The following is a 23,791-nucleotide window of genomic DNA, read 5'->3' as shown; positions in this document are numbered from 1 at the left end:
ACTCGTAGGGGCTTTCTGGGAGTCATCAGGTCCACCACTTATGTGGCCTTCCTCTCAACCACCTCATAGAGTCCTGTCTAACAATCTTGTAGGGCCATGGGCTCAACTGGCTTCATTACCCACACCTTCTGGCCAAGCTGAAACTCGACCAGGGTGACCTTCTGGTCATACCATTTCTTAATCACCTCCTGGCTATATTCTAAGTTCTCGGATGCCTTTTCCGGAACTTCTGCATTTGGGTGCGGAAGGCCAGCATGTAGCTAACCACACCCAGAGGAGGCCTCTTGGAAGCTTGCTCCCACCCCTCCCTCACCATACTGAGAGGTCCATTTACAGGATGACCATAAAGGAGTTGAACACTACTCATTTCTGTGGGACCTCCCTATATGCAGAGAGTAGGCAGGGCAGGAGAACATCTCACTCCTGCCTCATGACTCCAGAAAGTCCATAATCATGCCCTTGAGGGTCTTGTCGAACAACTCAAGCCCATTAGTCTGGGGGTGCTAAGGCATGGAGAACTTATAGTTTAACCCTTATTCCTTCCACATGAACTTCATGTTTTAGGGCATAACGTTTGCGCCCCTATCTGACACCACTTCCTTGGGGAAACCCACTTGTGTTAAAATCCCCATCAAGGCCCTAGGCACTGCAGGTGCAGTTATGGTCCTTAGAGGGGTGGCATCTGGGTACCATGTGGCATACTCTACCAAAACTAGGATGATGAACCTTTTGCCCAAGGCAGTTTTGGAGTCCAAGGGCCCAACAATGTTGATGCCCACCCTCTCAAAGGGGATGCCAATGACAGGCATGGGAGTCAGGGGACCTTACTTCTTCCCTGTCTTCTCACTTGCTTGGCAGGTGAGAAATGTCCTACAGAAAGCATCTGAGGCTGTTCTCATCAGAGGCCAACAAAAGTGTGTAACAGGTCTGCCAAAGGTCTTTTCATTCCCCAGATGTCCTGCCAAGGGTATCTTGTGAGCCATACCCTGGAAGAAGGCCTCAGCCCCTATAAGGTTAGACACCCTCTCTGAGCCTTGAAGATCTCCTTCCTGGCGGGCCCACCCTTAATTTGCCTTCCGGCAAGCACAGGCTGCTCTCCTAGAGAGGCAATGTCCTCCCAGTTCAGCTCTGGGGCCGTCTCATCCGTCCCATCATCTACCAGTACCATGGGAGCTTCAGAGGCTGGTTTTCCATGCATCTTGCCCTTTCCCTTCATTGCAGCTGCCTGGGCCATACTTCCAGGCTTCATGCTCTCTTGACTCTCCTCCTGGGAAGCCAAGGAATGAGAGATTGCAGAAACCCACTCAGGCAACCATAACACTTTTAAGTGCGACCTGAGCTCCACTTCCTTCCAGGTAGTGTGCTCCAAGTTATTCCCCTGAAAACAATCCACAGGCATTGCAGGGCTCACAGCTGCCTTAAGAGAACCTGCTTCCACTTTGAAGGGAATCAGAGCCACTTGGTGGTGTTTGTCACTGTTGTCTGCTACTAAAACCTTGTGGAATGTATCAGGTATCACCTGCTCTGAGTATATCGAATGATACTGGACGTAGTCATATTAGGTCCTGTGTCTGACAGAGCCTCCACCCTCTTCCCATTGATGGTGACCCACCCCCTATACTTGGAAGTATTGGCAGGCATGTGGGTCTTAGGTACAATGGGCCCGATTCACAGAACTAATTTAAGACAAAATCCTAAACTTACTACCATTTTGGTATTCACAGAAGGCACTTACTCATTTCGGTATTCACAGAAGTTAGGAAGCCTAACTTTAGGACTCCTAAATGCCTTCTGTGAATACCGAAAGTCTTAAAATTAGGATTTTTCTCAGTTTAGTAGTAGTATAGTTAGTACTCCTAACTTTAGGACTCCTAAATGCCTTCTGTGAATACCGAAAGTCTTAAAATTTGGATTTTTCTCAATTTAGTAGCAGTAAAGTTAGGACTCCTAACTTTAGGTCTCCTAAATGCCTTCTGTGAATACCGAAAGCCTTAAAATTAGGATTTTTCTCAGTTTAGTAGTAGTAAAGTTAGGAGTCCTAACTTTAGGACTCCTAAACTGAGAAAAATCCTAATTTTAAGACTTTCGGTATTCAGAGAAGGCATTTAGGAGTCCTAAAGCTAGGACTACTAACTTCTCTGAATACCGAAGTGATTAAGTGTCTTCTGTGAATACCGAAATGAGTAAGTGCCTTCTGTGAATACCAAAATGGTAGTAAGTTTAGGATTTTGTCTTAAGTTAGTTCTGTGAATCGGGCCCAATCTCTCCCTCACCCAGGAAGACTAAGGTAACCTAAACTGCCCCCCATCAGTGAATTAGACCATCTCTCTCCCAAGTGCTACACCCGCCAACCCCTGGGATTGCCATCCAAAAGGGAGCTGTTAGCACTTGATGCTAGTTGCTAGTACTTTTGTTCACAACACTTTTCTTTTAGTGTCCAGAGTGAGAATGGTACACTTTCCCCTGTGAACTGTTCTGGGGGCCTTGTGAGGACTCCTTTTTTGTTTTTATCCTCCATTCTTCCTTCAGTTTTTTAGGGATTCACCCTACATGCCTTTTTGGACACCCTGGTGTTGCACCCTTCCCAGCCTGGGTACCCGCAAAGGACTATGCCACACATGGAGCTTATTAATACACATCTTTATTCTTCGGCGTGCAGCAGCAAACTTCACATTCTAAACCAGACTACAGTGCAATCCGCTTTAACATTTATGTCACAGTTCTACAGAGTCCATCCGGAGCCAAAAGGGTTCCAACATTTCTAATTTGGAAGACACTACACAACAGACTGACCTAGATTTCTACCTCCTCAGCAAGTTTCCTAGGATCAATCAGCTTGCTATCCTCCAGGCGCTGGTGCAGCTCTGTGAAACAAATATTGAGCATGTGCTCCCTCAAAATCAGGTTGAACAGCCCATGATAGTCATTAACTTTGCTGCTCTTCACCCAGTCACTGAGAGCATCATTCGAATAACATAACATAACATATGTATTTGTAAAGCGCATGTTCTCCCCCAAAGGGGCATCTTGACACTAAATAACAGATGTTTATTGTTAACCAACTCAATAGTAGAATAATCTAAGAAGTCCACCTAAGACTGGTTTGAGAGTTTGTGGCTGTCCCTAAACATCTGACAGTACTTCTCAGGGCTCAGCCAAACTTGGTGACAAGTATGCCTTTCATGGGGTAATACATTGGTTGATCATCTACTGCTTGCAGGAGTAGTCTCTGCACACTGTAGGCATTTGCTTCCACAAGCTACCCCCCAATACTCCTCTGGGATCTTGTGTACCCTCAGGGCTCCCTGATAGGCAGCTAATCATTTGTTGATATCATCATCCACCACATAGTAGGGCACAGATATTTAGATACGCGGAACTTCAGATACTGCTAGTAAGCTGCCACCATTGCTACTGGATTCTGAGTTCTCTCTTGGTTTAATCTCCAGTATTTTCAGACTTCTCTTTCGCTGCAGCAGCATTTTATTTTCTGCCAAAGATCCGCCAGCCTTCTTTTCCTCTGCCTTTAGTCTCATTTTGGCTAACTCCAGCATGAGCTCCCTTTTTCTGACTCCCTGTCCTCTAGCTCCTCTGGGGACACGTTCCTGGAAGACACACTGCTTCCTGCCCGTACAATGGACTTTCTGTCATTGAGCAAATTATCTCACCCCTCTGGGATCTCCACTCAGGGCCCCGGGTTAACCTCCATTCCCAAATCAAGTTCCCCCTCATCAGGATCCTCCACAATAGGATCCTCAGAGCCCTCAGGCTGAGATTACATCCTAATGGCCCCCTCATAGGCGCAGAGGGCTATCTGAAGGTCCAGCTTTGTGGCCTCTTTCCTGCATGTGACCCCTTCTTCTTAAAGAGTTTTCGCGAGGTTATCCACACTGAGCCTCGCCACTTCCATGGGATGAGACTAAGAGGCCAAGAACTTACGTTTAGAAAAAAGTAAAACAGAAAATCAGACACTATGGAGAATTTAAAAAGGCTCAAAATGGTCTCAGATGACTTTTCGCGGATTTTAGTGTAACACAAAATCACTGTATGGTTCTGCACAAACACCTCATTGCTGATCACCAGTGTAAGTATCTGAAGCTGAACTCGGACAAGACGGAGGTCCTCATCCTCGGCTCCACCCCCTCAGCCTGGGACGACTCCTGGTGGCCGACCGCACTGAGAGCAGCACCGACACCCACTTTCCACGCACGCAACCTGGGGTTTATCCTGGATTCAACACTCTCCATGGCCAAGCAAGCCAACGCCGTCTTGTCCTCCTGCTTCAACACCCTCTGCATGCTCCACAAGATCTACAGGTGGATCCCCACCGAAACAAGAAGAACGGTCACCCAGGCCCTCGTCAACAGCAGGCTGGATAACGGAAACGACCTCTACGCAGGAGCCTCGGCCAAACTCCTGAAACGCATACAATGCATACACAACGCCTCTGCACGCCTGATCCTCGACATCCCTTGCCACAGACACATCACACCCCACCTGAGAGACCTGCCCAGGCTTCCCGTCAACAAGAGGATCACCATCAAACTCCTCACCCACGCACACAAGGTACTCCACAACACCGGACCAGCATACCTTAACAGACAACTTACCTTCTACACCCCGAACTGCCAGCTCCGCTCCGCCGACCTCGCCACCGTCCCCCGCATCCGAAGAGCAACTACCAGCGGCAGATCGTTCTCCCACCTCACCACCAAGACCTGGAACACCCTCCCCTTCCCCCTACGGCAGACCCAGGACCTACTAACCTTCAGGAGGCTACTCAAGACCTAGCTATTCGAGCAGTAGCAGCACCCCGCCCCCCCAGCACTTTGAGACCCTCACAGGTGAGTAGTGCGCTTTACAAATGTTCTGATTGATTGATTGATTGATTGATTGATTGATTGATTGATTGAAAGAAATTTGGGTTACTGTTTGAGGGCTGTGAAAACCTACTCAAGCAGCAACCACAATCATGTCATAAGCAAACCCCAAATTAACCTTTGCTAAACTCTCTGGTACCTTGGCACAGATCATACATTCTTAATTTTGCGCAATGTGTAAAGTATTTATGCCGCAGTTCAAACAGAAATAAAGTGAGGACACAACACAAGAAAATTCCTACACCACCTTAGTAAAATAGAGTACATTTTAATAAATAACTTAAGACCAAATCCAATCAGTAGAACCGTAGAGATGTAATTTTAAGGATTTAAGTAAAAAGTTGCACCTGTGGATGTCTGGTCATGCTAAACTGGGACAAAGTTACAGGTTCGGGCTGACTGGGATGGAGTGTGAGCCAGTTTCAGGTAGATAATGAGGCCTGCTGAACAAGAGTACCTTAATCGTGGTTGCGAAGAGTTACAGAGTCCTACTTCGTGGATGCATCATGCAGCTGAGGAGATGCGAGGTCCTGGTCAGAAATGGGTCGCACAGTATTGGTTCAGAAGAGCTGTGAGGCTGCCATGTGAGGTCCTTCTTCATCGTTGAAGAGGGTGTCGACGAGGGGGCTTGCGATGAGAAGTCCTGCATTGAGAATGTGCCGCACACTGTCTGGTTCGAAAGAAAATGTGGAGTCATTTATCTTCGTCGAAGCTGTCGGAAACAGGAGACTTGTGATGTGAGGGCCTGAATCTGGGATGCGTCGTGCAGCGGATGTTTCAATTTGGCTGTGATGGTGATGTGAAGACCTTGTGGTGGAAAAGTCCATGCAGCAGAGGCAACGCATCTGTTCTGCTCGAGGTTGCACCGCGTATCTGAGTAGATGTGCCGGTTCTGCTGGTTCCAGATATGGGCTTGAAGAACACAATGGTCTGGGACTAGGGTGACACCACTTGGCAAGGTATGACTCACATATGGCAGAATCCAGGTGCTTGCTTCAAGGTTGTGAAGCCAGTTGTGTGCCTGAGGGTTCTGATCAGGAGACCAGCCAACTAGCATTTGGAGTCACTCTGGGGTCCTAGGTTTAGAATTGCAGATCCAGTCCTTCACACCCAGGTCAGCAAGCCAGCAGTTCAGCCCAGCATGGCAGCTGTGCTTCAGAGCAGAAGTCCAGCAGACTGCCAGCTCTTTCAGCAGCACGACAATCCTTCTTTCTGGCAGAGTCCACAGGTGTACTAAAGAGTTGATGTCTGAAGTTCACTATTTATACATGGTGGGATAAGCTTCCAGTGGATTCCATCCCACAGAGGTGCTCGGTACATCCTGCCTTCCTGCTGTGGCCCTAGATTGTCTAGAGTCACAATAAACTAGTGTCAAGTCCATTTTTGAGATTGCTAAGACTCGTTATGTTCAAGTGTGGTAGGTGACAGCTCCTCTCCACATTAACTCAGAGTAGCAAATCCTCCCAACGCCGAGCTTCCATTTTTCTCAATGTCTGGAAGCAATACACAAAGATCAAATGCAACTTCCCCCAAGGTATGTGACCCAGGATAAAGGCAGCAGTCCAAATGGATGGGACAAGAACATTCCATCTTTCTAAAAGTGGCAATTTCAGAATTGTGATTAAAATGCCATCTTTCTAAAAGTGGCAATTTCAGAATTGTGATTAAAAATCCAACTTCACCAATGAAAAGGGTTTTTTATTACTATTCTTTAGACATAAAACTCAACCTGTCTACCTGCTCTCAATTAAACGTTGCAGATTAATAAATGTAATGTAGTACATGTAATAAGATAACCCCAATGATATCATATGGCAAAGGTAGGACTTGCAGTAGTGAAAAATAAATGTAGGAGTTTTTCACTGCCAGGATATGTAAAACTTAAAAATGCATGTTCTACTTTTTAGATACACTGCACCCTGCCCTCTGGGCTGTTCAGGGCTACACTAGGGGTGTATTAAAAAGGAAGGTTTGGGCAGGGCAAATGGTTTATTTTGCCATGTCAAAATAGCAGTTTAAAACTGCCCACATACGCTGCAATGGCAGGTGTGAGACAGATTTAGAAGGGCTACACAAGTGGGTGGCTCAATCAGTACAGCAGGCCCACTAGTACCACTTAATTTACAGGGCCTGGGTACATGTGGTACCCTCTACTAGGGACTTATAAGTAAATTAAATGTGCCAATTGGGTATCGGCCACCTACACCATGTTTTAAAGAGAGTGCAGAAGCACGTTGGCACTGATTAACAGTGGTAGGGTGTGCAGAGTCCTAAGGCCAGCAAAAGCGAGATCAGCAAAAAGAGGAGTGAAAGCAAAACGTTTGTGGGAAGGCCACCCTAAGGCTGATAGATCTAACACTTTCATTTTTATTTACACTTTTCTGTGTACAACTACTGTTTTATGTTGGTATTTTTATTTTGTTACATTTGTTTTATCCTTGAGGAAGATACACTGTCCTGCCTCCTCTGCTTAGTACTTTTAAGTTGGATTCTCATACTTAAGGCCCACAAAAGGATAAAGGCGAAGCACAGATAGGCTTGGTGCAGATTTAATGTGGCCTCTTTATCTGTTTAGCAGGCGAAATGGCCCAAATATACCCACTTTACAGTTCTAGGTGACATATTTGCATTGAGAAGTGAAATTGTTACGTACATTTTGAAAGTTCACTTGATCTAAGAATGAGATTGTGAAATATACATGATTACTAGTATTCCTTAAACCAGTTGCAGTTAAGAATAAGATTGTTAGTAACTGTTTTAGCAAGCATGTGTCCAGCAGAATTTATGAGGACTATTAAATAAATTGAGCACCATGGAGGATAATTGTTGGACATGGCACTTTTTGCAGTGTTATCCCCAACATTTTGCCTTCTTCATCCTATTTTTTTCTGACGTGTTTTTGTTGGCGTTAGGACTCTGGGTACTTTACTACTGCTGATCAGTGCTAAAGTGCATATACTCTCTGTGTAAATTGTGATTATTATTGGTTATCCAGGATTGGCATATTTGATTTACTGGTAAATTCCTAGTAAAGTGCACAGTGTGTGCCCAGGGTCTGTATATCAAATGCTAATTGTGGGCATACAGCACTGGTTGTGCCACCCACATGAGTAGCCCTGTAAACCGGTCTCAGGCTTGCCATTGCATGTCTGCTAGTGCAGTTTTAAACTGCCATGTCGACCCGGCAAGTGGCCTTCCCTTTAACTACATGTAAGGCACACCTAAGGTAGGCCCAATGTACCCCCATGTGCAGGGTGCATTATATGTGAAAGGAAGGACATGTATTGGTGTGTTTTACATGTCCTGATAGTGAAATACTGCCAATTTCGTTTTTCACTATTGCAAGGACTAGCTCTCCTATAGGTTATCATTGGAGCTGCCTTGTAACATTTTACAAGCGTAACTTTCAATTAGGAAGAGCAAGAGATTTGGAGTTTGGGCTGGGAAATGTGGTTTTAAAATTGTGTGTTTGAAAATGCCACTTTTAGAAAGAGGTCATTTTCTTGCTTTACTATTCGGTGCCTCAGCCTGCCTGTGGAATCAACGTCTGGTTTAGACTGACAGCTGAGTTGTTTGTTCATTCACTCTAGATAGTCACACAAATGGAGCTGATGTGTGCCCTGCATATCCCTACCGCCCATCACCATGCTGGTGGCCCTTCCTGAGCTAGAATCGTGGGAGGAGTCATCAGTAACACCTGAATAGGGCTGTGCCTAGCCTCTCACAATGCTGTCTCTGCCCCCGTAGTGTTTCTGGAGCCAAGACAGGGCAAGGCAGGATCTTGTGGCAAACCAAGACCCTCCTTTGAAGTATGCCCACTTCAAAGGCCAAAAGGGGTTTAAGTATTGGACCTGTAACCCCACATATTTATAGCACTTATGGATCAAGAGGAAACTCCTCTAAGGATAAGGGAGCTGAAAAGCTGTAAGGAGGAGTGCTGCCCCTTTGCTGTGTGTTGCTTTGTTTGATTGGCCTGCAGTTGCTGCTTCTGCTTTGGAGAGAAAAAGGACTAGATTTTGACAGTTATCCTGCCGGTGAAGTTTTTCGATGGGCTTTTTGTGTCCTTGCCTCCTGTTAAGCAGTCTCAGAGACATCTAAAACGTAACCTGCAGCATCCCTGAACTCCACTCCAAAATAGACGCTTCATTCTTCCATTGCCTGTTTTTCTGATGTACTGCCACCGTGCAGGCAAAGAAATCGACGAGTTCAGCGCACTGTGTCTCTGATGTTCAAGACCCCTGCACTGACTCCGACGAAGGCTCTGCTGTGGGGCTGAGAGAATCAATGCAGTGCCTGTTTGCCTCCGCTGAATCGACCTCCAGCGCATCCAGATTTCCAAGCATGGCACCGTGCACCAGGTTTTCCACCACATCACCAACAGACCAGAACCGTTTTGGATGTCGACGCATCGCTTCTCCTTACAGTCCAGATTCGAGGTAACAGTTCTCCTGCGTGCAGCAGAACCGACGCATCACCTCCCCAGGGACTCAGGAATTGACTCATTGCTGTGTTTTCTGATGCTACCTCCTCTACGGCTGTTTTTCTTTGTGGATTTTTGACATATCTAAGGTACTTTGGGTAAAATCGCAACATCCATAGAGTTCTATTGACAGATTTGTTTGAAACGTTTAAAAAGTCATATTTCGAGTTCTGTATGTTGGAGTTTTGTTGTTTTGGTCTTGTCTGTTTTAGATAAAGATACTTCATTTTTCTAAATTGGTGTGGTGTCCATCTGTAGTGTTTTCATTGTGTTACTGTGTGTGTTATATACAAATTCTTTACAGATTGCCTCTAAGATAGTCCTGACTGCGTGTGCCACACTACCAGGGTGTGAGCAGCAGTTATTTCAGGTGTGTAACTCACTCACCCTAACTAGAAGGAAGGGTCATTATTTGGCCAGGGTGTATACCACTGCCAATTAGAGACCCTCATTTCTAACAATAATCTTCACTTTTCTTAAGATACAAACCTAGATTTTCATGAATCCAGGAAAGTTGCATACATTACTTCCAACTACAGTTTAAAATACTTTTAGATGTCAAGCTTTCAGAATATTGTGAAAGGCTTACATTTAGCAATGCTAATAGTAGACATCAAAAGCGCTACAACTATGAAGGACCCAATCGTCACCGGAAACTGTGTTCAACTCCTGCTTCAAATTGATTTGGAGGATATTCCAGATAGAATAGCCATAAATGGCACTTGTACTACCCGTGTACCCACCTCCAGAGTAGGAACCAGCACAGTCCCACATGAGGAGGCTACCCTATCGTGATATGTTGCACAGAATGTTAGCAAATAATCTCACCAATCCACCTGTCAGACAACTACTGTACATGGTGTGTTTCCAAAAATACAAAAATAAAAACTGGGAAATACACTTCATGAACATGGGCTACAAATTAAGGCAGGAGAAAGAAACTGAGCACTACTGTAGATAGACTTTACATATACCGTCAAAGTATGATGGTCAACAGGTTAAAAAGAATCATTGTTTTGTATCTGCCTCTACTGAAAGCAAATTCTGATGAGGATGTTATGCTTTATAAGACCAGCACAAAGATCTTGCATTCTTTACCGATATACATCTTGCAACACTTTTTATGGACTCCAGACCGCAATAAAATGCACACCTATTCTGATGCTTATTTCTTTTAATTAACAGTTGTGTATATTACATATGAATGTACTTTTATTTTTATTTATAGGACACAAACCGCCACAGATGCACTGAGGGGATAGGAGAGGCATTTTCTGACTCCACTCATTTGCCAACTGGTGTCCTACTCTGGGGCCCCCTTCTTAATTTGTGCAGGTGGTCGTCTAAACGGCATTGTTCTCATTCAGTGGCCGCTGATAGGGAATGGGGTGAGAGGGTGGAGAGACGTGGGGTGGGTAGAACATTTTTTACAAATAAGAAAACTTACCTGTGGTCGCATCGCAGGCTGCAGAAAATGTACCTTTGGCGCGTCGCAGACGCGGCCTCTATTCTGTTTCAGAAAGCACCCGGTCTCTCCTAATCGAAGAAGAATGCTGCAATGCAGCATTGTGATTGATTCCCCTAAGCCAATTACAACGCTGCAATGCTGCATTGTGATTGGTCTGAGCCCCGTGGTTCAGCGCTCAGATTGAGGCAGGGAGCCTATGTATTTTCCTCACCAGGCTGTGCATTACAGCCTGGTGAGGAAGATGCAAAGTGTGTATGACTGTATTGCCAGCCTAAGAGGGCCGGTCAAACGGTAATGCACACTTTGGGAGTGAAAACCACTACTCCCCCTTGCCTCTGCTCTGGCCAGCCCCACACCTCCCGCACCTAGGAACAGAAAAATAAAATGATAATAACGTTCAGTTATTATCATTTTATTTTCCCTCTTCACTGCTCTCGAAGCAGTGGAGTGACGCTCCTCCACCTTAGCGGATGAACCGCCACTGTACTCATTCACAAAATTAGCAAACCTGCCCCAAACCAACTCACATTTCTTGCTTTGACCCCCGCTTTCAGATGACAGTTTCCTAGGTAGATAATATTTTAGATGATTATTATTAAGAAATACTTCACTGCAGTTAAAGCAATATATAAGCCTCAGATCTTCCCAATGAAGGAGAAGTCAGGGTCTTTGATCTGGTCCCCGCTCTATTCAGGGCATCGGGTCCATGCTACAAAACGTGCTACAAATTATTTAAAGAAACAAAACAGACTTCGCATATTCATACATACAGTAGTGTTGCTTGAACATGAAATACCTAAAAAAAACGAGAGACAAAAGGCATTTGGCAAAACAGGAACTGTTTGTTTAATTAAACAATGCAGCCAGAAGATCAGGCACAGCATCTGGGGATTGGCTCAATTTACAATCGGTCTAACATAGACTTTTTGTTGGAAAGTGGGTTATTAGTAGTGGTAAATATGCATCTACCACTGGCAATAAGGTCACTAACACAGTCTAGGGCTCACAATAGGTCTCAGTAAATTATTCCCATGCTCAGACCTGGGTAGCTTGGCTGTGAGCAGGCAGGCTTAACTTAAGAGACAGGTATGTAAAGCATTGAAAAACACCAATTCAGCAAATAATTAAGACAGAACACACAATCAACATCCCACGCCATTTTATAGAAATAGAAAATATTTTTATCTTTAAAATTACACCAAAACAACAAACCTCTAATGTAGGGAACCAGAGATATGTATTTCTAAAGATTTCGCACTATATAGCACCTAGAAACCTATAGTGCCACCTTGAGACATCTGGTCCTGCTTTACCAAGACAAATTCAAAGTTTCGGCTACCCCCTCATGGTAGGCCTTAGTCAAGATTTTACCTTCTTTCTTAGCAATTTTTCTGGAGTTTTTTCTGCTGGGGTTCCACAATGCTCTTCACAAGTCCAGGTTCAGTGAGGGTTCACCAGCTTGCTTTCCAGGGAGCTCCCGGTCAAACTCTGGAAGTCGGACTACTGGAGCTGTTTAGCGGGGTGAGCCAGCAGGGCAGGCCAGCTGACAGTTGAAGGTCGCCGGTTTGGCTCTCACTGTTGAGTCGGTCTCCTTATGAAGCTTTTTTCCAAAGTTCCACCAAACATATCAAAACTTCTGGAACTTCTTCCTGAAGTTCCTCTTGGGGGTCCAAAGTGTTCAAAACACAATCCAAGGGTCTGGAATCTCCTAGATGTTCCTTGAAAGTTTGGGTCTTCAGTTCCCACAGTCCACTTGGACAACACCCTTACAAATACACTGGACGGACTCCCGGCTGGGGATTCAGTGTGGTGATGGTCCAGCTGAGATCGGTTAACCTGTAGCTTGCAGGGAACCCTCTCTTTATTCCTCTTGAAGCAAGGTAGATCCAAAGGGCTGTAGTTGCAGATAATGTAGCAGGAACAGTGAGTCAGAATGGAGGGCCTGATAGTACAAATCAAGCTTCCAGCTTGGTAAGTCTTCTCCTTCTCTTAGATTCAAGCAGCAGATCTGAGAGGCTCTGCACCTCTCCCATATGTATTCAGTGTTTTCTGGGGTCAAGCAGAAGAGCACTCCAGTCCATTGAGGTGCAGGAAAACACCCAGAGCATGACCACTTCCTCCAAAGTGCGGCATAATCTTGTCCCAGAAAGCACTATTTCACCAAAATTCAGTATGGCTGAAATTACAGCAGCGGAGCAAGAACTAGTTAAACCTTCCTCCACTATGGGTCATTTCCATAGCTTTCCTCCCCCTACCAAAATTCTGCCTTAAGACTGCCATCTGGCTGGGTCAGGGGAGCTGATGAGCAGACGGGCCTGGCATTCCCTGCCTGTCCTATCCCCCTTTGAAGCTCCGTAGTTTACGACCAATCCATCCTGCTCTGGCATTCCTGTGTAGCAGAGCTCTCTCTAAGAGATAGCCTCTCCCTGGAGCCACTTATCACTTTTCCAAAGTAGCCTGGCTAATCCTCTTAACTCTGACCAATCAGGAGAGATGAAAGGGAGACAAAGTTCTGTCTCACAGAGAAGAAAGTGTTATAACGTCTTTTCTGTATAGTTTAGGATAACTTCAACAATAGCATATTGTTGGTTTATCCTTAGTCCTTGAATGATATTTTGGGTGAATTCCTAGCGATACTTATGCATTAATAAACTATTGCATATAAAACATCTTTTATAATGACCCTTGTTATAGTTACAAGACCCTGGGGGTACCTAATATGCTACAATATTGTAGTTTATCACTTTTTAAATGCCCCTATCACCAGAGTTGAGTATGGCCACAATTTACATTTAAAAGAAATCCTGCAACACAGGGATGGATTTAAAATGACCTCAGGCTCTCAGCAGTGCACACATGCAAGTGTAGAATTTGCTGCTGGCCTCTTAAATGCCCTGCCCTATTATGTACTAAGGACTTAAAGGTAGTTTTTATCCCCCTGCCCTATTATGTCCTAGGTAGGTCATGCCAATTATAAGTGTACCCTAGTATATAGTGTACCCTCATGTACGTGTGTGCTCTTACTGTGTTTTCAACATAGCACTGGCCCTGGGCCTGATTACCTCCGGCAGCAGGCTCTCCTGGTCTAGCGGTACCGACGGATAGAGCGGTGCTGCCTTCCTGAGCGGTTGCCAGGCAGAGGTGAGATCCTGTACCCAGCCTTTGCGGGTACATGCAGGTTCGGATAGAGGCTTATGATATTGCATTGGCCCTATATCCTTTTTGGTTTAGTTTTTTCACTTTATTTACTTGCAGTAGCGTTTCTTTGTAAGGTCCTGACGAAAGCCTGATCCACCTTGGGTCTTCGTGGGCTGAAACATGTTGACCACCTAAAACTCGCACCATAGCGGTTTTAAATCCATACCGCAGGTGTACTTATTTTTAATCCTGACAGTAGGCACCTTTTGATTAAAGTTGGTTTTGGTGCCTCCTAGCCAGTTTTAGTTCATCACTTTTTCTCACATACTCACAATTTTCATTTTTTGCGCTGCACCCTTGCTCATACATCTTTGCTCATCATATGTGGACTTAGTTAGTCCTAAATACTAGAAATAAAACATCCCTGAGCTCCTCCCTCTCAGAGAGGGGGTTGTAGCCCCCAAAGGAACTAGGTTTTTCCTTTGGGAGGAGAGTCCCTATGATGAAGCATGTCACCACTGGTGAGTGAGGGATTACGTCCTTAAAGGGATCTGCTCTTATGCACATTTTGTTGAATAGTTTCTTTCCAGTTAGGTTTACTATCACATAGGTTTAAGTAGTAAACTTAGAGGTAGTTCGTAGACCCTAGGATTCTTGTGTATGTTAATAGTTGATTGGGGATGTAATCCTTTAGTGGTCTTTAAAATTTTCCCTTGGACTCTCTTGTTCGAACTGTTTGTTTATTGGCCTGATTAAACTGGGCCCGGGGACAGTCAATTACCACCAGTACCAGTCAGCATAAAATGGGGGTGTACGGGGCACACAGAATGACTTTTCAATACCTTTATACAGTTCATTGAATGCAATAAAATAGTTATGGTGATCAGTTTTTGGTAAGGAATGAGAACCTCTGTCTTTGGAGCCATAAATTAAGGCGGGCCTCGGCCATGTGTGCTGTTATTGGGGCCAATCTCCCTGGACCACTGTGGTGTCGCTGCGCCTATCTGTGAGATTGATCTGGGGTTTCCTGTTCGCGCGTTAGTCTGGCGGCGGCGTGCCAACCCACCTGTGATCCATCAATCAGTAACCTCTGGCCTGGGTCTCAAAGCCTGCCTAACTATGTTTTTTTGAGTCTGGGTTGATGTGGAGTTCACAATGGGCGAATTTGACAGTAAAGATGTGTTTTCATTTTTATATATGAATGAATCTTTATTCATATTGACTTTTTGAATATTAACTCTAGGTGATATCAAATGCTGTATTTGCCTGGCTGCATATAAATGCTTTCCATAGACACTATTTTTCTTTCATAGAATTGAATGTTTTTTTATGAAAAGCAGAGTGAAGGCCTGAATAAAGTTGATGACCCAGGCTCCATAAAACTTTCTGAAAGAATGTATTACACCCAGGTCAAACTAACACCCTAATGTTGAATGAGACATGTGCATTGCCCTTTTGTGTGGCCCCTTTAGGGACCTTACTTATTTGAAAATTATATCTAGTCGCCATAGATTGAGCTGGAACATCCAAACTTTTTTAACTGTTTTATTTTTAGGGAAATTCAATTTTGATAAAATGTGACTAGAAGAAAGAGTAATCAAAGCCTTCCAACGTAACTGTATCTCTTTTCAACTCTTTCCTTTTGCAGAACAAGATCATTTTAGACCCTCTGACCTTCAGCGAGGCCAGGTTCCGTCCATCCTTAGAGGAAAGGCTGGAGAGCATCATCAGCGGCGCCGCGCTGATGGCCGACTCCTCGTGCACGCGCGACGACCGCCGCGAGCGCATCGTGGCCGAGTGCAACGCGGTGCGACAGGCACTCCAGGACCTGCTGAGCGAATACATGAATAATGTAAGTCCTCTGTCCTTTTTTTTGTCATTTAGGAAATAAGTTCATCAGTTTCATGTTGATGCTGAAAGGTTTTATGACACGTCTTGCTTAAATACCTCGTAAAAACCCAGGTGTTCCCGCTCGCTATGAGTCAGAGGAACAAAGTGAGTCAATTAGGAGGCGAAAAGACGGGTCTGTCACATTTTTAACAAGGTGATATGCATCTCGCCTAATTGTGTGTCCGGGGAGCAAAGAATGATATGTGCTCTGTAAAGCAAAGTGCTAAAAGTATTGAATCAAGGGTGGAATATCAATAAAGAACAAAAAAAATGCACTAAATCGTTGTTGTTTTAATTTCATGGGCTAAAGTCCTACAAAAGTGATTATTCCCAAGTTTTTTTGTTTATTTAATTATATATTTTAATGCTGTCCGCATACTACCAGCCACGAACCGCATACAAAGTAAAACATATATGCATTTTGTTTTCATTGTTCTGGTTATTGTGTTGTCCTACAAAATGATAATTACATTGCCTATTGCTAACAAGAAGATGCACAATTTTTAAGCAAAAAAAAACGAAACAGCAGGGCAGCTTTAGTACAGAGAATACCCATATTGCAAGATTTCAATGTAGAGATGCGACGTGCCTATTTTTTCATTTAATCATTTTTTCGAGGGTTTATTTATATGTAAAATGATATTGTATTCGTGTGCATTGTACATTAAATCATTTCGCTATGGGGGTCTGGCTCCCTGGGATTTAGACATCTTTGTTCCTTGACTGATTCATGGTTTTTGTTTTAATGCCATACATTCTTCAAATAAAAACACTACAGCCGTTGAATTGAATGTAAGAACTCACTGAGTAAGAAGCGTTCTAAACTATTTGTTACAGTGCATGGAGAGGATGGATCGCGATGGTAATGTTTTGAAATGTAAATGTTGTAATATATTAAAATTTGGGAATTTTATAAGTAACTCTGATGTTTGAAGCGAGTTTTTGGGTCATTAAGACCCGATCATCAGTGGTTAAATGTGCGCAAACTCAGTTTTTGCACGTGCGCCTATATCACTCGAGAGATGATTTGCAAACACTTCTGTTCATGCATGGAGCTTATCTGATGGCAGACGCCTGCGTAAACCAGCACACAAGAGCTAATACCAAGTGCGGGATGGACTCCTGTTTATGGCCGGGGGATCTACCTGATGGCAGCTAACTGCGAAAACCAGAACACTAGGATGGACAAAGGCCAGTGTGAAAAAACTGCCCTCACTCACAAAATTGTGACATACTTCATCATGGGGCGTGCTACATACACCCCCACACAGACCAACGCCTGGGGTGGAGCAACAGGGAGGAGAAGACCATACAAACAAATACACAGTATTGGGATCATCGAAGAAAAAGTGCAGCCAGCGAGGATTATAACTAGCTCAGATGTGTACCCACTGCCAAATTTATTCCAGGGCCAGCTGGCTAGATTAAAAACGTAAAGGATGAAGGTGAGAGGAGAAAATTAAGATTTCTTCATCCCTCCTTTTCTGCCAAAGTGTCTACATGTTTCTGCCGCTGGAGGTGTGCCCCCAAGAAAAGGTCACTCTGCATTCATCATGACCCTTTGGGACCCAAAACAGGAGGACCCCTTCGATCCTACCTCCGGTATCTGTGGCGAATGCTCCAACTTTGATGTAAGTGTGATTACAGGTGGTCACCCCCACACCTCACCAGTTCTAGAGAAGTATTCTGTGAGACTCAAACACGATTAGTGTATTGTTCAAGATATCTCTGCTTGACTGGGAGCATTCTCCACAGGTCTGAGCAGGGGTGTATGTCACACACCATATGATGAAGCATGTCACAGTTCTGTGAATGAGGGCAGTTTTTTCACACTGGACACGTGCCTTGGTTCCTTATGTATACACAATGTATATACTTCTCCTCTTCCCTACTCCTCTGTGTGTTATTCAGTGACTGAACAGGGAGTTTGGAGTAGGGATTTGTGCTCTCCCCCCTTCTTTTTGCCGATATTTTGGCTGAGGTATACACCTAGGCCAGGCAGTCAGGGTAAGCTAAGTCTACACTAAGAGATAGCGTGTGCTCGCCCTCTGGTAGCTTGGCACAGAGCAGTCAGGCTTATCTAAAGAGGCAATGTGTAAAGTATTGTGCAACACACACACTGTAACACAATGAATACACCACAGAAACTCTCCACACAGGTTTAGAAAAATAGATTATTATATTCTGAACAAAACAAGACCAAAATGCCAAACATCCAATAAGTAGACATCAAGATATGAATTTTTAAAGAATAAAAAGAGTTCTAGATATAGAAATAGACAGAGGTGAGCTAGAAAGATGGGGGCGCTGGGCAATTGCCCACTTTGCTCTTGCCTTAAAGTGTCTCTGTTTCAAGTTAATTAAGTCCTTGAACACTCCTCAGCTTCTCTTCAGGAGATAATATGTGTCACATACCTCACACACTAGCCTTCCTGCCAAAAGGCCTAAGCCATTGTTTCTGCTCTGAGAGTTAATTAGCCAACTAGAGGGCGAGGCAGTCAAAGCCTAACTTTTAGAAAGTCACTTTCCTATATATTGATAAAAAAGTGACCATGACTGAATTTAATTAATAAACATTAAAATTAGTGTTTGAAGTATTCTTTGTCCCATACCAAAGATAACCGAGTTATGATTTTATTTTGAAGTTTGCATTTTTTGTTGGACAGATGCAGCCCTTTACAGTGAAAATAGCTTTTGGGGGCTAGACAACATAATATTCCTGCATGTACCACCTTTGAATTCTAGTGCTGCAGCAACAAATGTTGAATGAAATGCTGAATAAATCAAACATTCACCACCAGTCAAGAGATTTGTGTTAAATCTATCCTTCTTTTATCCAACTACACCACCCCAGTTTGGACCCAGACATATGCAAATCAGTCTTGACCCTGTGCCTCATGGGGACAGTCCAGTCCGAACTGCCACGCCGGGTCCGCCCTGGACCAGAAACAAGCATCAGGCAGTCTAGCTTGAATCCAGTGGCACAGCTAGCAAGGGACCCACCTCTGGGCATACCAATTCCACTTAGGGCAAAAAGTGCTGCGGCAACAAATGGTGGGCGGAATGCTGAATAAATCAAACATTCACCCCAGTCAAGAGATCTGGGTTAAATCTATCATTCTTCTGCAGTTGAATGTTTAATTTATTCAGCATTCCGTCCATCATTTGTTGCAGCAGCACCTTTGAATCCTAGGCATGCCACCTTGTGGGCAAAAGGCATACTTAGGAGTAATGTAATTATTATTTAAAAATATGGTTATTTAATGTCAAAAGGGGTTATTTAACAGGTATGCCTGCAGGTTTAAAAACTACATGAGTCAGGTTGCACAGGTAAGCCTACAGTGATTTTAGCTTTGCAAAACTAGTGGATAGTACAACATGTTCTGCAGTCAACAGATGACCTTTAACTTTCCCGTGGTATTGGTGTATTTTCCTACACAATACATCATGTCCTTTCTGAAAGTTAAATAGGTCAGTTAGGAGTTAGACAACTTCGCCATGTTTTAGGGGTCAGAGCACATACCCTTGGAACTGGACAGCAGTGCCACAGTGTGCAGGGTTTAAAACCAGCCGTACCAGTCTGCAGAAAATGTGGGTTATTATGCAATCAGAGGCACTTTCTCACAGTTTCCGTGGGTGCTGGCTGAACAAGCCATTTCCCAAGAAAAATTAAAGGAAATTGCGATTTGATTTCTTTGGCTATCGTTTTAACGCATGAGACATGAGGGGAGGATGGTTTGGTAAACCCCTTATTCTGCCTCCATTGGGACAAAAATAGAGTCTGGTCCCTGGTGCTGTGGCATAGTGCCAAGACAGTCCAGCCCCCAACACCATTCCTTTTATCCTTTTTTTCCATGGTGGGTTTTAAACCGTCCTGTGTTGGCAGATTCAAACGTCTAACCCACATCTGTCTAACCGGGAAAGGGTCACAAATTCCACCAGACCCTCAAGGAATAAAGTGAAAAAATAGAAGTAGAAAACAGAATGGGGTGCAGGGCTTTTTGATTACTGGATTACTGGATCTCTCTGTACCTTTAGAGGAAGAATATTGGGTTCACCACCTATCTTTAAATGATTGGATTTAAAAAAAAAAAGAAATTGTGTGGGGGTGTTGGCCCATCTTGGCATCATGTGCTGACCCCTGGTATCAGATAGTCTTTCTACTGTCCTGTGGTGGCAGCATAGGGGTTTACCACAGTTCTGCCGGCCCGTAGGTCAAAGTTATGCCCAAATAAATACACCATGCATCTCACTTGCCATGAGGATGGCAACTGCATTGGAGCTGTAGGCCCTTGTGTAACATATAGACTGTTTGGGCTCAGGAAGTGGGGTGTGGCCCCAAAAAAGTATCCTGGTATCTAATAGCTTTTCTGTCTCCTGGTGAGGAAAAAATGGGCAAATTCTCTGATCTACCACTCAAGGGGTAGCAGAAAGACAGGACATTAGGGCTCAAGTGTACAGCACAATCGAAGACGGTCTCGCACTTACCTTATTATATTTGATTGTAGGTGAATCCCTCAATCTTCCCTCGGGGGCAGAGAGACTATTAGGGCTTTACTGGTGTGGTATTCGGGCTTTGATGGTGGGGGTGCAGCCCAATACCAGGATTGGCTACCATACCTCATATTTACTATTAGGGCTTTACTGGTGTGGTATTCGGGCTTTGATGGTGGGGGTGCAGCCCAATACCAGGATTGGCTACCATACCTCATATTTGATTTAAAAAACAACCCTTGTGTTTAGTGAGTCTGCTGCCTTCATGAGGAGGGTAGATTGTGGGTTTACCTCCAACTTCCACGAGGGAGGCAGGGGAGGGGCTGAATTACTCTCAGGAACAGTGTTCAATGAGGAAGTAATTGCCTATGCCTGGTGGGCTGCTCACACACTTTTAAGCCTCCCTGGTGATCCAATCAGTAGATCCTTGCTTGGGTACCCTTCTCGTGTGGCTATCCCCAAGCAGGAACCTACTACTCAGATGCATCATTGGAAAGGGGAAATGCCCCCTTTACAGTGATAAACCTTTCACATTCTCATTGGTGCCCTGAGGGCTGAGCTGTGCCTCTGAGCATTGAACACAGTTAAAGTAAATGGAGACAAACTCTCTTTTTACTTTACCTTTCTATAGTGTCTACATTGGTTTGTCAATTGTCTTTCCCAAAAAATAACAAAGCTGCAGGAGAAGCTTTGCCCAGCAGCCTAGGAGGAAATTCCAAAAGGAAATCCCTCTGGTGCTGACAACTGTGGAATTATTTGCCCATACTATGGATATGTGCAGTTTATGTTCTCTTCACTACAAAGGTACTGTGGAGGTTGTGAGCTTTACTTTCCCCACATTTAAGGTGTTAATGTTTTTTGGTGCAAATACCTGAATCAAATTTGACTAAGCGAACAAGTCAAGCAAGCAGGCCTCACTTCTTTCAGTACGTTCTAGGGGTTTCTCCCTGCTAGTAGAACTAATGAAAAATTGGGCAAATGTTGCACAGTGCACAAAGCATAAATTGACTAAAATCCAGAAATTCTGAAGGGAAAGTTATGAAATATTTTAATAAGGGTGTGATGTACCAGGCACGTCTTACCCTCCCCAAGAGAACTCAGAGAAAACATAATGTTATGCAGGGGTTTTTTTTTTATAATAACCTGATATGCAGGGTCTTATGTATATAGCATATTTTTAAACATACATTTTATATGAATGGGAACCTTTTAGGAATGTGGAAATTCTTTGTATTTGTATTTTTCTTCATTTTCTAATATCGCAGTCTTCATGAGAGATTGGAATAATTAGAGGGCACAATTTCAGATGCCATTTCTGAAATTTGTGAACATACGTGGGTAGAGCATGTAACTTTACAGCTATAGTGGTCAACTTTGAAGCTGGGGAACCTTGTTCTAGTCTCAGCAACGACGCTCAACATCCTGTGATTCTGGGCAAATCACTTAATCTCTCAGTGTCTAACAAAAATGAATGTGTCCATCTGTTATGAAACTGGTGCTCTGGTATCTTCGGGTCTAGTTTGCGCTATTTAAAACTCTATTAAAATATATATATATATGCAATTGAACAGATTGAGCCACATTCACATAAAAATTTGCACATTTTAATTTGTTTGGATAGATGGGACATTTGCCATACTTTGAATATAGTGGATGTTAGTCTCACAACCAATTGTAAATCTGCACTTAGATATTCCCAGTCAAGCATAGTTACAGCTTTCCTACTGTTTAGAAATTACAATATTTTTTAGGTTCCTTCTTAAACCCTATGCTTGACCCAGCTTTTAAGGCATATTGCTAAAAATCTTTGCAATTTTTTTTTCTGAAAAAAGATAAGTGTATATTTTTGTACCAGAAAAAAACAAATACAGGACAAATGCAGCTTTGTCTTACTTTATTTTCCCTATTGTGAAATCCCTGCTCTTACACCTCATTATTGCACTGCAACACCCATTCCTTACTCACAGGAGCAGGACCACTCATACGGAAGCATCCCTGTGAGCAAATGTTTTACAAATGTGAAACTGACTTCTTGTAACCAAAAGATAAGCAAAAGCAGTGTAGGATCTACCGTTGCAAAAGTGTATCATACCAAACATCATCAGTGATCCCACGCTCAACATTTCATGCCCCCACTGCCTAGAAGCCACAACTTTTCAATTTACACCACAACAATTGGAAAAAGAGTGTCCACTATATTTTTTCTGGCCAAAAGTCAAGCAATCCAATGTTAACAAATATAACAATGATGAACAAGAAATGAGATTCAGTTGTCAGGAGTCTTAAGAATGCATCCGGTATCCAACTTTTATTGTTTTTTCAATGCATGAAATTTTCCAATCAGCCCATCCAAGTCCTCTATGGACTTCATCAGGGTCTTGATTTCCAAACTTGTGTGACTTTTAAATAGCAAGAAGTGTAGTCTCCTCTTTCAGTCTCTTCATGGGTAATAAATCCCTTCTCTGGTGGTGTAGTGCCCCCTAAATCCTCTTCCTCCTTCGTGCGTTAGGGCTTGAGTGTCGCGGAAAAACGCCTCTTTAAGCTAGAAACAAAACAATGTAGTGGATGCTCCTTTTTTAATTGTTCTGACTTCTTGTAAGTTCAAAAATTGTTGTGCCCTGATAAAGCAACCATCTGTGCATGCAAGTTAGAGATTTAAACTTGCATATGCCTTTGTGAATGAGAAAATTTGAGCCAGATGTCTTAAAAAAATATTCAGAAGACATGGTTGCAAATTTCACACTGACATTTTGAGAGGGGACTGTGATTTTGCAAAGGGACCTATGTACTAATGGCTCCTGCTGCAAAAATTACCATTCAAAGGGGGTCACGGAATGACCTGTCTAATGAATATGAATTAGGCAGGTAACAATTTAAAACCCTCCGTGATTGGCTATGAACTCAGGGTTTGTCACCTTCAAGGGATAGCCGACTGATATCCATGTGCTAGCATTCCCAAATGGAAATCTTTTTTTAAAGCAGCCTGCATTCCTTAAAGAAAAAAAATTAAAGTTTTCTAGTTGGGAAAACATCAGGGTAAACAGGTGAGCAGGCAGTTGTCCCCTAGACCACTGCCATTTTCCTGCAAGCCTCTCAGCACAATTCTCAATGGGACCCCTTTCCAAATCAGTTGCTACCTCCCCTGAGGTGCGGGCAAATGCTCTGTAACTGGAAGTGCAGTCGCAAATTATTGATATTTTGCTTCAAAGTAAATCTTCACACTTTTGCATAAAAAAATATATATATATATTTAAATCTGTTTATTACTTTTCGACTGGAAGAATACAGAATTCACTTTTCAATCAGGCATGGGTTTATATTACTTGCACATCATACAGAACCAGTTGATATCATTCCTCTGCATAGTGTGGTACCACATTACTAAATCATGTGAAACCATCTGTCAGGTAAGCCTTATACATACTAAGCGTTGAAAATAAT

At 43.5% G+C, this 23,791-nt stretch overlaps 1 protein-coding gene across 3 annotated transcripts in view; it reads left to right on the top strand.

Annotated features, from left to right (window-relative positions):
* The window catches only part of CTNNA2 (catenin alpha 2), a 3,048,772-nt gene that overhangs the window by 970,926 nt on the left and 2,054,055 nt on the right, over positions 1-23,791 (top strand). For all 3 annotated transcript variants that reach the window (XM_085642663.1, XM_085642662.1, XM_085642661.1), the window contains exon 7: positions 15,615-15,818. In XM_085642663.1, the coding sequence (XP_085498789.1) occupies positions 15,615-15,818 (204 nt within the window). The remainder of the gene's footprint in view (positions 1-15,614; positions 15,819-23,791) is intronic.

Source organism: Triturus cristatus, chromosome 2_2 (genome assembly GCF_964204655.1).
Source record: "Triturus cristatus chromosome 2_2, aTriCri1.1, whole genome shotgun sequence".
Taxonomy (NCBI): Eukaryota; Metazoa; Chordata; class Amphibia; order Caudata; family Salamandridae; genus Triturus; species Triturus cristatus.
Note: the sequence above shows the minus strand (reverse complement) of the source record. Positions and strands in the feature narration are given on the sequence as shown.